The 17,919-nt window shown below is 36.1% G+C and overlaps 1 protein-coding gene across 1 annotated transcript; it reads right to left on the bottom strand.

The window, feature by feature from the left end:
• Window positions 11,281-17,845, bottom strand: LOC109833517 (zinc finger CCCH domain-containing protein 7). The gene is made up of 7 exons (XM_020401219.1): window positions 17,486-17,845; window positions 16,701-17,389; window positions 15,331-15,396; window positions 15,027-15,155; window positions 12,701-12,751; window positions 12,086-12,226; window positions 11,281-11,946 (listed from the first exon to the last, which is right to left on the bottom strand). Exons 1-7 carry the CDS (start codon window positions 17,784-17,786, stop codon window positions 11,425-11,427), a joined length of 1,899 nt encoding a protein of 632 aa, XP_020256808.1. The 5' UTR covers window positions 17,787-17,845; the 3' UTR covers window positions 11,281-11,424.

Here is a 17,919-nt window from a genome sequence, read left to right as displayed (position 1 = left end):
ACGGAGCTGCCCATCGCCGCTTCACCCCGCAACCCCTTCATCTCCGTCGCTGCCGTCGTGCCTCAGCCACTCGACTGCCTAGCTCCTCCACCTCTGTTCTCCCTCACCGTCGTCGTCGTCTCCCGTCGCGCCATATTTGCAGCAGCGCTGTCCCCTCATCCGTAAACCCTTGGCCTCGTAGGCAAGATCCCGATTATTTATTCATTATAATTCTTAGTTTTATCATAAATTAATTATGCGCAAGATCCCTTTTCTATGATTTTTTTCATTCAATTTAATTCTTACTTTTGTCGTAAATTAATTATGCGCAAGATCCCTATTTTTCCCCGTTTATTATTCCGTACAATTTTAGATCTATTAATTATGCGATAGTTTCTGATTCTAGATTAGTTTATTATAATTCTTATATTTGTCGTGAAATAAGTACGTTGAATTTACATTTTTATTGTTATTTTATTAGAATTTTAGATATGTTATGAATTACATGCACAGATTAGACTGTGATATGTTATTACATGCGTGAGATTTGTTTGATGAATGACTGTATGTGAATTTGTTACTTTATCACCTACTTGTTATCCAATAGGAGGGACTGTACATTGTTAGACCCTAGAGGGGGGTGATTAGGGTCTTATGCTAATCTAATCTGATTTTATGCCAATTAAAACTAATTAATAAATATATTCTTGCAAGCTAGATATACAAAGAGTTATGTGCAAGAATATGCAATATACACAAGGTGATATATCCTAGCAAAGATGTATACTATATGATATATGCAAGGATATGCAAACACAATGGTAACATAAACAAATGATATAGTGGATGAAATAAACAATGAGAGAAAGGCTATAAAGATGAACAAATATAAGTGTGCTAAGCCAAACTCAAACAAGCAATATGATCACAGAGTTCGGACCTTCCGTCCTACGTCTCCGTTCCCCACTCCTGGGGAGAAATCCACTATCACAATCCGGTTTGAAAGCCGGAACTTCTACACACTCGGTTTACAAGCTTACCGAAAACTCTACAACTCACACTCTTGCAATCACACTCTACACCCACTAAGTGTTGGACCTAGCCGTGTCTCCCTCAAGTGCTCGGTTACAACCTCTCCCTAGGTTCGTCAACCGACGCCACTCCTCTTGGGACGATCCCCGACTCTCACCACACACTCCTCTCGGTGTACAAGTGTATTACAAAGTGTATCCTCACAATTAGGCTTAATATAATAAATGTTTGTTCTCTACTATGGATGAGAACACAATGAAAGCTCACACTCAATTGTTACAACTCTCACTAACCTAAATATACTATGTATGAAAATACAATAAGCTCAATATGGGTGTGTGTAACAATAAGATAGTATAATCAAATCTAAACTCAATATAAAAACTAGCTTTAAAGAAAGATAATCAAATAACTAAGCAAATGTAAAGCTAGATAAGAGTTTAGAAAACTTCTTAATAGATCAAGAGGTGGAGGGAGAATAGTTGGAAGCTCAAACTTCAATAGATGATCTCCTCAAGCTCTTGTGGAATTTTCTTCACAAACAAACTCTTGAAACAAACTTAAAAACCCTTCAACAAACTTGTAAAACTCTTTTTAAAACTCTCTTAAACATCCATAAGAAACAATAAAAGTTGAGGGCTTTTTATAGCCTCTTAAACCAGCCACAAACTCCCAAAAACCGAAAATATCAAAAACTAGCCGTTATAGGCTGAAAAGACCAAAATACCCCTAAATTCAGCATTCTGGAAATTTACGTATCTGGTTTTGTAAAATAAATTAAAAATATTAAATCAACTCCACAAATTATGAAACTTTGCGGAAAGTTTCTAAACATGTATAAGAATATGTTAGAGAAAGAATTTCTGAAAAATCATTTCTCATTTGAGAGAAATAAATGTTTGAACACAGATATACAGTTTCTGAAAATCTGCTAACATACACGATTTTGTAAAATCAATTGGGCACAGTAAATCAACTCCAAAAATGGTAAAATTTTGATGAAAGTTTCTAAACATGTAGATAAACATTTTAAAGAAAGAATTTCTTGAATAACACTTCCCATTTATGAAAACTCATCTGTTTTGTAAAATATGCACGAACATGTGCACGAACAAAAACATGATTTTGTAAATTCCATTAAACATAACAAATCAATTTCAAACTTGATGAAACTTTGAGAAATGTTTGAAAATGTGATTTTGAACATGTTACAAAAAAGAATTTTCAAATTTTCATTTCCCAATTATGGAATCTCATTATTTTGCAAAATCACATAAGTATGCACTTGTAAAAGCTTGATCTTGACAAAATGAGTTTAAACAAAGTTTTGAAAACTTTCCAATAGATTTATAAACTTGATAAAAGATATAAAATAATATCGTTAATTTTATAATCCAAAACGACGATAAACCAAACCAAACGTGTGTGTGTGTGTGATATTGAGCTTGAAGTATTAACACACATAATATAAGCCCTAAACTAATTTACCCAAGCAATCTTGATCTTCAATAAGCTTGACTTGGTACATGTTGGGTGAAAATTTGATTCTTCCGAAGAAAGGAGTTTCGTTTGTATTTATAAGAAAGCTTATTACAAACTAATGAATCAAATGTTTACAACAGAAGCGGAGGGAAAGGCCCTCCTTGTTTAACGTGGGTTCCTCGGTGGCGATAGGACGCCTCGCTCGGTGCTCGTGCCGAGTCTGCTTCCCTTGGACGATCCGATCGAAGTTGCTGCCGGAGCCTCAGTTCTCAAACGAGGGAGCCTTTGGCAAAGGTCCAGGTTCAACCTTTGGGAGATTAGCCAGCAGAATATGCAACAGCCAATCCCCCCTCTTCATGCTGCTGAAGATGGGTTTTAACAGGCAAGGGATGACATGGGCCATCCCTTGATTCATGGGATTTGACCACGTGAGGGAGACAGCTTGACTGCTCCTTGAATTATGGGATGTGACCACACGTTGTTCGGAGACGTCCTGCTGTTCATTCGTACCGTCAATGGTCATTCGAAGAGCTGTGCTCTGCATCACGCTACATAGGAGTGGGAAAGCCCCTCCTCGTATGCGTGACAACGGCTGTCAGATGCTTGCGTGGATCTGACCAACCACCGAGCGTTGGCGGCTCTCGTCCCTTCACCTGGACAACTGAGATCTTGATCTTCAATAAGCTCGACTTGGTACACTTGCGGATGAAGCTTGAACTTGATCTTTAACTTTGAATTGCAAGGCCTCAACCCGACATTCCGCCAACCTCCATTTGATATGATCGTTGAAGCTCTATTCCATCCATCCTCCAACACGTTGTTTGCCTAGAATAAATACAAAAACACAAACACTAGACAAACAACATTAGATGTAAATTGTTTGCTAAATCACCATCAAAACAAGAAGGCCAGCAATCTTCCCCTTTTTGATGATGACAAAAAATTTACAAAAAGGAATATATGCATGAAGGAAATGAACATATACAAGATAATACACATGCATATAAACAAGGAATTGTATACTCATAATATTTCTTCCCCTTTGATAACATCAAAAAGGGGACAAATGAATTAAGACAGCGAAAGCCCCCCCTACAAATAAGCATGGGTGAGTATAAAACAAGTATAGGGATTGCTCCCCCTATCAAAAATATGAAATATAAGCAATAAAAGATCATGGTAAACATGTGAGCAAGCATAAATAATATGCCAAAAATTACTCACATTCAGGAGATAATGAGAACATATATAAATATATCAAGATGAACATATTGTCTCATATCATAAAAAAGCATGTATAAAATAGATTTATGAAATCAAAAGAAAAAGAGCATGAGAATCATGCAAAATGTTTTCGAATGAAAACAAATCAATCAAATAAAATCATAAATCACAAGTAAATCATACAAGAACATAAAATCAAATCATCATTGATTTTCAAAAATCAAGAGAGGCAATTATATCTAGCTATTGAGCTAGTATCAACCCATATAAATATTTTTAGCACCCGGTAAACAAGATTTAGGAATAAACACCCAATAAACTCCGGAGGGTTATATAAACATAGTCCTCTCATTTGACCAAAGAAAATTTGTTTTCATAAAAAATTTTAAAGCATAATTTTCAAAACCAAGAAAAAGAAAGATAAAAACATTAAAAATCTTGGTTTAAAAATCAAATTTGTTTTGGTACCCAAGAACTCTTGGTACCAAAAGATTTAGGGACATGACCCCTATCATTTAAGCTCAAAGCCCTAGGGTTATGAACCCTCTTAGACGCATGTAATGCACTAACACGGTCAAAGCAATAATCGTTCAAATGACCCTTCCGATTGCAATATGTGCAATGAAAGAGATCCATTTGTTTTTGTGGACCATTAGCTCGTGCACGGAAAACATTAGAAATATTTGCAAACATGGATGGTCTTTTAAAATTATTTTGCAAATGAGAAACCTTATCAAAATAAAACTTTCCTAAGTGGCCATATCTACCACAAACATCACATTTAAAAATATGTGGTCTACTAGAAGCATTTGGCAAATGAGATTTTTTTTTCAAATCAAAACAATATTCGGCCAAATGACCAAAACGACCACAATGATCACACTTGAACACACTAGCATGCTTATGATGAACTTTGTGAGAATGAGCATGTGAATGTGTAAGTGATGAAGAAGCTACATGAGATGCACAAGGAGCATTGACATTTTTATGTTTGTGTGCATCATAGCAAAATTTAGATAAATAACCCTTTCGGCCGCAAATAGAGCATTTGTAAATTTTGCTATATATGTGTGCATAATGAGTACTTCTAAGTTGGCATTATTTTTATCATGAGTCAAGTTAGCAATATCCAATTTCAAATTTTTATTTTCCAAATTTAACATATCATTGTTTTCTTGAAGAGCAATACTTTCTTGATAAATGATATCAAATTTGGAAGCTAACTTCTCATGATCGGATTTTAAATCTTCATGCTTGCTTTTTAAATCAATAAAATCATTTTGCAATTTGTTAAAGGCATGCAATAATTTTTCACTAGCATAATCAAGTTCATCATTAGGTAAATCATTAATAGATTCGAACTCGCAAACCTCACTAGGGCTATCGCCTAGTGATCGTGTGCATGAAGCTCCTTTAGAACTTAAAGCGGGATCCTCCAAAGCTTGTCGGATCGCCTCCAAGTCTCCTTGATGTGCTTCAATAAATTTCCATAAGGTATAAGCACTATCAAAAGAATCAAGCTTGTTAGACATAAATGAATCAAATGCATTTTATAAAAATTCTAACATAAGCTTGTTCATAATAAACATCTTTTTATCATGTTTGCTCCACTTGGATTTCTCCAACGTGGGCACAATATAAGCACAATCAATGATTTACCATAAATCGATATTTTTAGATTGAACAAATATTTTGAATCTAAAGCACCATTGAGCATAGGGGAAAACATTGAATTTAGGAGCAACACTAGAATCATAGCCTAAACAAGATGCATCATTCATATCCATAATATGTAAAAATATGCAAGTAAGATGCAAATGCAATCAAAACAAGATTAGCACAAAAAGATAACTTGGATCTTTAACTCAAGGCGATTAGACCTTAAATCAAAGAGCACCAAGCTCTGATACCAATTGTTAGACCCTAGAGGGAGGGGTGATTAGGGTCTTATGCTAATCTAATCCGATTTTATGCTAATTAAAACTAATTAATAAATATATTCTTGCAAGATAGACATACAAAGAGTTATGTGCAAGAATATGCAATATACACAAGGTGATATATCCTAGCAAAGAGGTATACTTTATGATATATGCAAGGATATGCAAACACAAGGGTAACATAAACAAATGATATAGTGCATGAAATAAACAATGAGAGAAAGGCTATAAAGATGAACAAATATAAGTGTGCAAAGCCAAACTCAATCAAGCAATATGATCACGGAGTTCGGACCTTCCGTCCTACGTCTCCGTTCCCCACTCCCGGGGAGAAATCCACTATCACAATCCGATTTGAAAGCTGGAACTTCTACACACTCGGTTTACAAGCTTACCGAAAACTCTCACACAACAAACACTATGCAATCACACTCTACACCCTCACAAGGTTGGACCTAGCCGTGTCTCCCTCAAGTGCTCGGTTACAACCTCTCCCTAGGTTCGTCAACCGACGCCACTCCTCTTGGAACGATCCCCGACTCTCACCACACACTCCTCACTCGGTGTACAAGAGTATTACAAAGTGATTTAACAATTAAGCACAATATAGCAAATGACTCAATTAAGCTCGACTCAATGTTACAATCTCTCACAACCCCAATTATAATATATATGTAAATACGATAAGCTCAATGTGGGTGTGTGTAACAATGAGATAATATAATCAAATCTAAACTCAATATAAAAACTAGCTTTAAAGAAAGATAATCAAATAACTAAGCAAATGTAAAGCTAGATAAGAGTTTAGAAAACTTCTCAATAGATCAAGAGGTGGAGGGAGAATAGTTGGAAGCTCAAACTTCAATAGATGATCTCCTCAAGCTCTTGTGGAATTTTCTTCACAAACAAACTCTTGAAACAAACTTAAAAACCCTTCAACAAACTTGTAAAACTCTTTTTAAAACTCTCTCAAACATTCATAAGAAACAATGAAAGTTGAGGGTTTTTTATAGCCTCTTAAACCAGCCACAAACTCCCAAAAACCGAAAATATCAAAAACTAGCCGTTATAGGCTGAAAAGACCAAAATACCCCTAAATTCAGCATTCTAGAAATTTACGTATCTGGTTTTGTAAAATCAATTAAAAATAGTAAATCATTCTAAAAATTATGAAAATTTGAGTAAATGTTATAAACATGTAGAAGAATATGTTAGAGAAAGAATTTCTGAAAAATCATTTCTCATTTGAGAGAAATAAATGTTTGAACACAGATATACAGTTTCTAAAAATCTGCTAACATACACGATTTTGTAAAATCAATTGGGCACAGTAAATCAACTCCAAAAATGGTAAAATTTTTATGAAAGTTTCTAAACATGTAGATAAACATTTAAAAGAAATAATTTCTTGAATACCACTTCTCATTTATAAAAACTCATCTGTTTTGTAAAACATGCACGAACATGTGCACGAACAAAAACATGATTTTGTAAATTCCATTAAACATAACAAATCAATTTCAAACTTGATGAAACTTTGGGAAATGTTTGCAAATGTGATTTTGAACATGTTACAAAAAAGAATTTTCCAATTTACATTTCCCAATTATGGAATCTCATTATTTTGCAAAATCACATAAGTATGCACTTGTAAAAGCTTGATCTTGACAAAATGAGTTTAAACAAAGTTTTAAAAACTTTCCAATAGATTTATAAACTTGATAAAAGATATAAAATAATATCGTTAAGTTTATAATCCAAAACGACGATAAACCAAACTAAACGTGTGTGTGTGATATTGAGCTTGAAGTATTAACACACATAATATAAGCCCTAAACTAATTTACCCAAGCAATCTTGATCTTCAATAAGCTTGACTTGGTACACTCTGCGGATGAAGCTTGAACTTGGATCTTCAACTTGAATTGCATAGGCTTCAACCACTATTCCGCCAACTTCCATTGGATATCATCGTTGAAGCTCTATTCCATCCATCCTCCAACATGTTGTTTGCCTAGAATAAATATAAAAACACAAATACTAGACAAACAACATTAGATGTAAATTGTTTGCTAAATCACCATCAAAACAAGAAGGCCAACATACATGAAGACGACTCCTGTTAAAAGTATGATTTTATAAGTGTGCTTCAAAGCATGACTATACTCACTCGACATCGATATTCCGATGTGAGGAGTTTCGAGTTCCCTTGATATCGATATCCTGGTATGAGGTTTCCTTGACTATTACTATTATAGCATTAACTAGACGATACACTCTTGATTGGACGTGTTATGAGTCACGGTTATTTTCATAATTTTACAGAAGTTCCACGGTAACTTCGTGGCTAGTACACAATATTTCATGTATGATCACTTAAATTAAACTGACAAACAAGGGGTTTATAAAGGGGAATTGGACGGAGAATGTAACATGTATATAAACGGGCACATGCGCTTTCCTAATATCGCGAGTTATATATACATGGGCCAAATGGCCAATACTTGACTTGAAGGCGTGGCCCCCGGATAGGTTTACGGGGACCCGATTATATATATAAAAATATTCTTCTCCAATTCAAATAACATCTAAAATAAGAATAATATACTTATGTGTCCTATGGTAGGCTTTGTTTGATATCTACATTTAAAAATTTCCTTTATTATCACCTTATATAGGTTATCATCGTGGATGATTATGGATTCTGGTGAGATGTGGACTAATTATATTTCTTTTCATACATAGACCGGGATTAATATTTAATTATCTACAATTTAAGATATATGGTATATACATGAGGGTTTCCTTGTTTGGATTATTTCGCTTGACGTACTACGTCTTGTGTTGTAGATTTTTAAGTATTAATTTTACCTAGTTGTATGACCTTGTTACTCGGATATTTATGGATTCTTCTGATTGTTATACTCTAGTAGTGGATTGCAACTAGATTGTTAGATTTTCAGTTGCACGTTTCTATTGTCATTATTATTTTTGCATGTGTTATTGTATTGGTCGTTCGACCGTTTCTATTCTTCCTTTTGAGATATTGCCGTGTGCCATGCACGCTGACGTACTCCTATTCTCTCAGGTTGTAAGTCAGATTTAGATGATGAACAGGTTCGGTAAGAGCTAGAGTATTCTCAGCAGGAGTGCCCTACAGACAGAGCAGAAGAAGAACCCGAAGCTTAGTTATTTTCATTAGTTGTTCGATGGCCCGTGTTTACTTTTGTAGCACTTTCCTTTTTTGTTTGATCAGTGTATTTTTATATTTTTCAGTATTTCAGTTGGATTGTTTTGTATCAGAACATGTTGACTCGAATATTATGTCTGGGATGATATTTTATTTGTGATATGTATCATTTTGTTCTGAGTTGTTTATTATATTCTCGCTACTGTGATCGGGGACCTGTGCCTTCGCTTTATATTGTTTGACGCTTAGTGTATTAGATTGAGTAGAAAGTCTAGTATATATTTTCTCAGTCTAATACGTCGCGAGCTTGTTCACGTTCCGATTCCCTGATATTTTGAAAAGTGAGGCGTGATACGAATTGGCCCGGCCCGGCCCGACATTTGCCGACATCTCACGTAATCAAGTTAAAAGGCAGTGTTTCTCGGCCCTAGATCTGAAGAGTCAACAAGACAAAGTTGTTTCTCGCATTAACTACCCTGACAACATCATTATTGCTCTAGCCCCATAGCCTCTTTATGACTCATCGGACCTAGTCAGCACCAAGCACCTATTGTCATTCCCGATAAATGATCAGGTGATTCACCTCCTTCAGCAACCGACACGTAACACATGTCTACCGACTCAATTACCGAGCTGGATTCGACCCAAGTTACCTTCTTGCCCCTCAGACCCACTATAAAAGGAGCGACACTGCATAAAGTAACTCTCTCTACTTTTCTTGGACTTAACTACGAGATAATTCTATATTTCTCCACTCAAGATCATCTACTGACTTGATCGTCAGAGGAACAACCGGAGAACCCAATTCCGTCCTCTTACGAGCTCTTTCATGTGCAGAGAAGAATAGCAAGCCCCACAACTATTCATCAGAAGGAGTTAGAGGACCCTAATCACTCCACAAACTCTCAGATAAGCCCCTGTTTGATAACTGACATTAACAAATATAACAATAAACAAAAGCTACTAAAGCATATGTTCAGTTACAACATAAATCTTTGAAAATTAAAATTTTCAAAAACATAAAATAATATCCTCAAAGTATTTAATCGTTATGGTTTTTCAGTCGCCAAATTACGATCCCTTGTCAACAACAGGCAATTATTCTCCATTATACCCAATTCAGTCAACTCGACCCTTAGGACTGCCAGGGCCCCGATCTAACCGACTCGTCAAGTCGACATCTTGCTAGGCCGACTCGAATGGCGGTATTTGTCGGTCCTCTCGTCAAAGACGACTCGCCACATGCCTACTCAACTAGTTAATTAGCCGGCATTTCACGGGAACCGACTCAGGCGGTACTTCTCGACACCCCTCGATACAAGCCAAAAAGCGACTTCGACCTTGAACCCTCTACTGACAGCACGTCAACATCACATTAAATTCTTGGCAGACGCCATCATTTCTCCATCCTTGACACTATTTATAGCACGTCGGACCATGCCGGCTTCATACAATGCCTATCCCATCTCATGAATGCCAAAGTGACCACGCCCACTCTGTGACCACTCCATGGCCAACACCTGTAAAGTCGATGCTGACTCGGCCACCATCTCAGACTCAGCCCAAAGAGACCAAAATGCCCCTCCTACATGACTATAAAAGAAAAAACTATTCCCAATTCAAAAATAAGCAATTTCTCTGTAATTTTTCTTCATTCCACTGCACTCAAGAACTGCTATAGTTCGCCATATTCCCTCACTCAAGTGCCTTGCTAATTTGATCGTCGGAGGAACGACGGGGGAATCAGACCCTTCCCTCTTACAAGTTGCTACACGTGCATGGAAGAACAACTTAACTTTAAACCATATATTCGGAGAAGTTAGCAACCCCTAATCAACCCAATTACCATCAGTTTAACTGTGATTATATAACATCAACAATACTAAAATAATATAACATTAAAATTTATAATTACAAATTAAATTGACCTTATTACTTAGTTTAAATTGAACATCCAGAGCATGCAGCTTATGACTACCTATTTTTTTCCTTTTTTAAATATAAAATTTAGAAAATAAGTTCTAATATTTGGCACTTGCATTTGTACTTGCAAACCTACAAGTTTTAATGTACGTGCAAACCTACAAATTTTAAATAAATAACTATTGTTACGTGCAACATGTATGACATAAAACATGGAGGAGTCGCGTAATCAAATTATCAAGGGAACGAGTGATTCTTTAGTTTTTGTTTCCAATTTCTACGACATTTTTGTTTCTTTTTCCTAGAGCGGAGGCATCTCTGCTGATTTAGTTTAATAGTTTTTTTTTTTGTGAGAGCATACTTCCTTTTTCCCCATTATAAGGGTGTTTCCGCAACCCAAAGGAAGCTTAGTCTTGCTAGATAGTATAGATGAATCTAAATCAATTCCTTTGAACACTAAACAAAAAAGAAAACGAGAAAACGAACAAAGAAAAAGAACACGAAAATGAATGAATAGCAATATGAGAAGCTTGGGATAGCTTTACATTTACGCAAGCAATAAGGGCTGGTTTGGATTAAGTACAGTATTTTGGCCTATCACTCGTTTCAGAGCAGAACCCTTCAAATATATTTTCTTAATTTTCGAATAAATTTCTAACTACAAAACAAAAACTCCTCAAGAAGTTTTGAAGCCTCTGAAACTTCAGTTTGGAGGCTTCCATCATCTGATTTGTTTTTACAAGCATTGGTGTTTGCTTCCGTACCACTTTGAGCTGCTGCAGGAAATGACTTGTGCTGTGAACTCAAAATATTATGCGCCGCTGCTAGCAACTTCTCTTTCTTATGCTGCTGCCAATTGCCCTTCGGCTTATTGCCACCACTCTCTGATGGCCCTTTTCCAAACGAAACAAATCGTATACCAGGAGGAGGAGGAGATATCGTAGTCGATAACTTTAGATTATTTACCGAGTTCTCTGTTAAGGGTTTTTTCATAATCAATTGAGGAGATATTGGAGTAGGTAACTTTGCATTATCCACCAAGTTCCCTGCTGAGAGTTTTTTAATATTCAGTTGTGAGCTCCAAGCTGTGCTACTTTTGGGCTGGCTTACCAAGCTCGAAGGATCTGCGGCTTTACCTTTTACTGATACTGGAGATGAACCTTCGGTCATCGGCATCTGAAATCAAAATTGTTCCTTATAAGTGAATAATGGATGTTTTTAAGAAAAATGTAGTTTGAAAAAAAAATTGGCTTTCTTTGTTTTGCTTTGCTTATTGAGATTATTAAGTGGAGGTTCAGGCAGAATCGGCATATACCTTGTGTGAAAAATTGCACCTCTCTCCTCTGATACACATGCCTTTGGACATGTAGTTATGGCAAGGATACTTTGAGAGCTCGTGGTCAAATGGACAGTCATCGCCTTTCAAGCAAGAATCAGTTGCCAGGTACTTACAAGGCTGCAATTGTCAATAACATTTAGGAACAAGTAAACAAAAAGTATCATGATTTTACATGCTGCTGAAAAATTCAAACCGTGAAAGAGACGGATAATTGGGAATTATGAAAGAAATATATTACAGATGAGTTCATCTTCTTATTAATATTTCACGATACTAATGATGCATGCCTTATCTGAACCTTTTGAATATGAAAGAAGCAACATAAGCTTCTAGCACTTGAAACAGTTTTAATTGATGTCATCAAGGATAGAATAGACATTTTTTAAAATTTTAGTTGTTTTAATAGAATACTCCAAGGAGATAATCTGAAAGTTGAGATGAATCAAGGGATGGTTTAATTTGAGGGGTAAATTTAGAACTAAAATAATATGAGGAGCAAAGTTAAAAATACCAGCAATGTAGGGGATATATCTCGAAAACCCCTCCTCATACAAAAATAATTCATGGTGGAACTATGATGATATACCATACCTGGGATTTTGTCAAGGGAGTAGTATCATGGGAAAATTTGCACGCTTCTCCCTGAGAAGAAAAAAAATATATTTCAGTCAGATCAGGGCAAACATACGAAAATCAAAATTACTTAAAATGAAGAGAATTTTTCTTCAATGTAAGCAAAATACAGATAATATAAGCTCTATGGTAAAGCACAAGTACAGAATGAAGATAAACAAGTCGTACAAAGAACAACCAAGGGACTTCATTCAACTTTGTAGGACAACTTACCTATTTTGACATTTAAAGAAACCAGACTTATCATCATATTAATCGTCATCAACACGCATACTTTTGACAAACATTCCTAGTTTCATTTTCATCATCATTATGCAGGCATTTACATATCAGAACACAATAGGAGTGCCATTCACTGTGGGAAGCTCCATGTAAGAGTTGGCCAGAGTTACACTTAGTTGTCAAACTAACATAACATCTACTATTTGTGAGAAATTCCAAGTACGACGACTCCCAGAAGAAAGATACATACATTTAAATGATGATAAAGACACGGAAGGAAAATCATCTTATTCGTCATGCAATTTAAACTCATGCAACGAGGGAGCTAGGGAAAATGCCCCAGACTCTGGAGAAGTCTTGGAAAGAAAGCGGAAGGCAACTTAACTTTGCTATAGGGAATTACACTAATCTCTCATGCAAAATAATCTAAGAGCTACTTGCAATGCTCGTTATTGTGCATAAAAGACTCTTAAGCCAGATTGTGTATTAATCACGTATATCTCCATGACTTCAAACATGCATGCAACTTCGAAGATACAATAGATTCCTACGATATTATATCTTCAAGAGCCTAGAAAACCACCTGCTTAGTGAAATAAATGGAAGATATCAAAATTTACATGTGGTCACAGGAAGATTGGTGGTTGTAGCATGACCTCAAGAGTAACTTCTGATTGCAGCACATAGAGGTGTACCAATCTCACCACTTGAGCCAGAACAACATTCTGTAATCGCTACCAGAGCAAAGATGAGACCAATATCCTCAAAAAGAAAAAGGAAGGCAGTCCTATGCATGTAGGAAGGGAGATAGGTAGTTCGGGGCAGACTTCAATAAGACCTTTGAAACAACAGATGCTAAAGGATCAAAACTAAACCCTAAAGCCAGCTTTCTAGTCACAGAAAATTGACAACAAAATAGAATACAGATTCAATCAACTTCACACTATCATGTTCTCAATATTTACTAGTAATAAAACACTTAAAACTAGAGAAATATTATAGACATCAGAATAAATGCGAATTACAAGTCTGGGTAGTATCTCAAACGCAAGTGTTCAATTCCAATTGCTATAGTTTATACAACCTAAAATTTGTATTTCATAGACACAAGACAAGTATTATAATCCCATAGTAATTTAAAGGGTTACACCTTTCCATGATCAAGACAAAAAAAGATGGTTATATGTTCTTAATTTTGAAATAATGACTATGATTGAGTTCATTGCCAAAAGAAACAATAATGATTGGAGAATTCCAGTTAACTAAGGATGACAGTAAGAAAGTTTGACAGAGTTAAAACCATGGTATGGCAGACGCAGACGTGATTTGACAAGCACCAAGCTTTAGATGATAAAATACCAAATACATAGTGAAAGGTTAGTAACAACTAGTCTTGTCTTCAAGCAGAAGGCAATTGATGTATACACTGTTGCTAATGAAGTGGTTCTTCATAAAATAGGAGATATAATAATGCAAATTTCTTTAGAAGGTACAGATATACATATGGTACAAAGGGCATTATAATTTCAAGGGAAAAAGCCAAAAAATACTCTTGAGTAGAAGTCTTGATTTCAACATTTTACTGACTCCTTAATGCAGGGGCAATGACAACTTTCTGGAGAATTCTAAAAGAATGATATATTGGACTGTCACTGTTAATTATTATGCTTATCTCCCAGAATAGACTATGAAATTGGTTTGGTGATCCAAATGAGTGCACCAGCTGTAATGATGTGCAATTAAAATTGACAGACATGACAACATAAAATGCTAGATAAGTGCCAAATTTTCAGTATTCAATGAATACTAATAGCAACAAATCAATTGAACTTGTGCACCCTAAACATCTTTTACCAAGGTTCGTAAACCCAACAAACATTTGTTAAATAAGTTTGCATCATGCAAAGAAACTTCCAACAAATATCAAAATAAAAAGCATGGAGCTTTCTGGTTGGCAAGAAATATCCATATACAAAGCATGAAGCTTTCAGGTTTGTAACCCCAACGGGGTTTAAACTCCATCTAATCATGGAAAGAAACAGAAAAGATAATAAGAAACAACCTGCTGGCATCTCCCCGCGAGATAGAAGTTGCAATATTTCACTTCTTTTGGTTTCACTACTGGTAGCAATTTCAATCTCTTGACACCTTGTTCTCTTTCTTTCTGTGCTCTTTTCCTTCTCTTGGATTTCTGCAAAACCAAACATAAGCTCAGGAGTAACATTCAAATCTTCAAATAATTGCATTATAACGAAACATAATAATCAGAAACAAGTACAAGGTTAATTGATCCCAAGCCTTAAGTCAACAGAAATTGCAGAATATATAGCAAAGATAATTAGGAAAACACAAGGAAGAATGTGAACCTTTTTTGTAACTTTTCTTTCCTCAGTCAGGACAGGACGTTTTTTCTTGAACTGAACTTCAGCAACCTGCAGCCGATGAAAATCACTAAACGTTAAGTACATGGAGGACAAAGACAGAACAAATAAAATCCAGAAAAGTGCATTAAATGCAAGAGGAGAAACCCCACTGAAAATGAAACAACCCTATATTTGGTTTGAATCTCCTGTAAAGTGAAAGTATAATAGAAAATAAAATATAACTGTGGAAATATACAGCCTTTTCATCTTAGTCATTGCAGGCTTCCACAAGCAAAAAGAAGACTGAGCCATGTATAAAACCCAAACTACATAAGGGTCACATACCAGCAAAGCCCATCTAGTTTATCTTAGGTAAAATGCTAAATAAAACCCAAACTACATAAGGGTCACATACCAGCAAAGCCCATCTAGTTTATCTTAGGTAAAATGCTAAATAAGTAGGCTTAATGCTAATCCAGCAAAGCCCATCTAGTTTATCTTAGGTAAAATGCTAAATAAGTAGGCTTAATGCTAATCCAAAAAGCCAAACATGTGAGAAGATACAATCTTTCACCAGGGTCATGTGAACATCCATATCCAAAATAACTTTGCTCTATGAATAGAACTCAACTTATATGGGCACCAACATTTCAATAAACTTATTAAGAGAAGAAATTAGGCATCTTATGTTATCTGAAATACCAGAGAAATGACCAAAATGTTGATGTTGTGACCTTAGACATTCAGACAGTTGCAAGTTTCATGTCAGCATGCAGCAGCATCTCACTTTCTGATAGACATAATGATGAACCTATCACTTTGTTCTGACATCTATAGACTATAGTACTCTGGTTTGAATCTAATTTGTCCAGAATATCAGCTACCAACATGACCAGTTTTTTAGAGATTAAAATGGGGTGAGATAGGGAAAATATGACATGATCACAAGACACTTCAGTCTCTGATAGTTTGTCTACCAACCAAAAAAGCTCTGCCTTCAGCTTCAGGTTGTTACTTCTCCAGTCAAACTTATCAACACATTACTGGAGTTCAACCATGAACCACAGTAATCCAAAGTGCTATCCCTTATTAAACTACATATAATGATGCAAATGTATATGTATATATGTGTGTGTGTGTGTGTGCGTGTGCGCGCACGCGTGTATATATAGAGAGGTATATATGTATGTATAGGGGAGTGGGTGTGTGTGAATTACTCATTATCTCATAGGACCAACTACCGAGGCTACATCATAAAATGATAAAGCTTGTAATATCTTGCTATGTAACAGCAAGGATCAAACAACGGAAGGACATTCTTCCAATAGAGGAGGCCAAAAAAAAAATACAATTAAGAAAACTTGCAGCACTACCTCAGCCCTGGATGGATTTTCTTTTTCCTTGTTTGTAGACAAAACTAATGTATCAGGAACACCGGCTCTCTGCTTGACATCATCATCTGTATACCTGAAGCTTTTCTTGTGTTCAGGTTCCAAACAGTTATTATCACCAAATGCATTAAGCCCCTGATCATAATGCCCCTCAGTAAGATTCAGCGCAGAAAAAGTAGGCATTGTATAACTCAAACTTTGATTTTTATCAAAACCCTCACATACTGACCCCTCTTCTAGCTTCTTATCCTCGTAAGGTGCAGGTTCATGCATCAAGTCCACCGATTCATTAGGCTTCTCAAAATCATTAGGGATTTCGCCTTCCTCGAAATCTTCATCATTGATCTCATCAGCATTAACGTGTCTTACCCCAAAACATTCGATTAGAGGATCAGCAGTGGTCCGTGCTTCTGGTTGTGTTCCTTCGCCTATTTCCCTCTTTCTCTCAACACTTTCCCCATTAAAACATTCATCAGGATCCTCTACTTCCTGAGAACTAACGTCTTTTTCTCGTTCTATTCCTAGTTTTTCTTGTTTCTTAAATCCAAAACTCCCATCCTGGGTTTCAACAATTGCAGTCTTCTCAAAATTCTCAAATTTTTTATTCCCTGAAGCATCAAACTCGTCTTGCTCCGGCGCATCAAAGAGTTTTGCACAATCGTTCATGACACCTTCAAGCAAGTCCAGATCAACGAATTCGTCATCATCGAACTCAAATTGTTTCACAGCATTATAAATTTCTAAGTTGGTATTAGCAAATGCCGTACCTTTCTCAATTCCTCCCCCCTCGTCATTCCTCCTCTTGCCATCCCCAGATTCTTCAGCCAATTGACAATTACCATCGCCTGATTCTCGAGGAACCGAATCTTTCTTAGTGCTCGGCTGACGCACGAACTCTTCTGCTGCTGAGTTAGGGTTTCCATCGATATTAGGGTTAGGGTTTGATGAATCTAGGGATCCTCCGCCACAAAGGGAGAAGATGCGGACAAGAGTGCGATAGGAAGCGCTATCGAGGTGCGATCGCCGTGAGGTGAAGCACGAGCTCGAAAAGAGGTTTAGCGTCGTCATCCAAGGCTTCGACTGACTTAAAGATTTAGAGAGATTCTTAAGATGAAAACTAGATTTATAATTATTAATCACAACCGCCTATTCAAACTCTTCACAGTTTAAGGGGCTTTGTGCAAATCACCCCAAATTTGGG

The sequence above is a fragment of the Asparagus officinalis genome, chromosome 3 (assembly GCF_001876935.1).
Source record: "Asparagus officinalis chromosome 3, Aspof.V1, whole genome shotgun sequence".
NCBI classification, from domain to species: Eukaryota; Viridiplantae; Streptophyta; class Magnoliopsida; order Asparagales; family Asparagaceae; genus Asparagus; species Asparagus officinalis.
The sequence above is the reverse complement of the archived record's forward strand: the minus strand, read 5'-3'. Positions and strand labels throughout refer to the sequence as shown.

Coding starts and splice junctions, on each gene's coding strand:
- LOC109833517 (XM_020401219.1), bottom strand. CDS start 17,786: ATGACGACGCTAAACCTCTTTTCGAGCTCGTGCTTCACCTCACGGCGA. Junction 17,390..17,485: donor GGGGGGAGGAATTGAGAAAG/GTACGGCATTTG, acceptor ACTTGCTTGAAG/GTGTCATGAACGATTGTGCA. Junction 15,397..16,700: donor AAAATCCATCCAGGGCTGAG/GTAGTGCTGCAA, acceptor CATCGGCTGCAG/GTTGCTGAAGTTCAGTTCAA.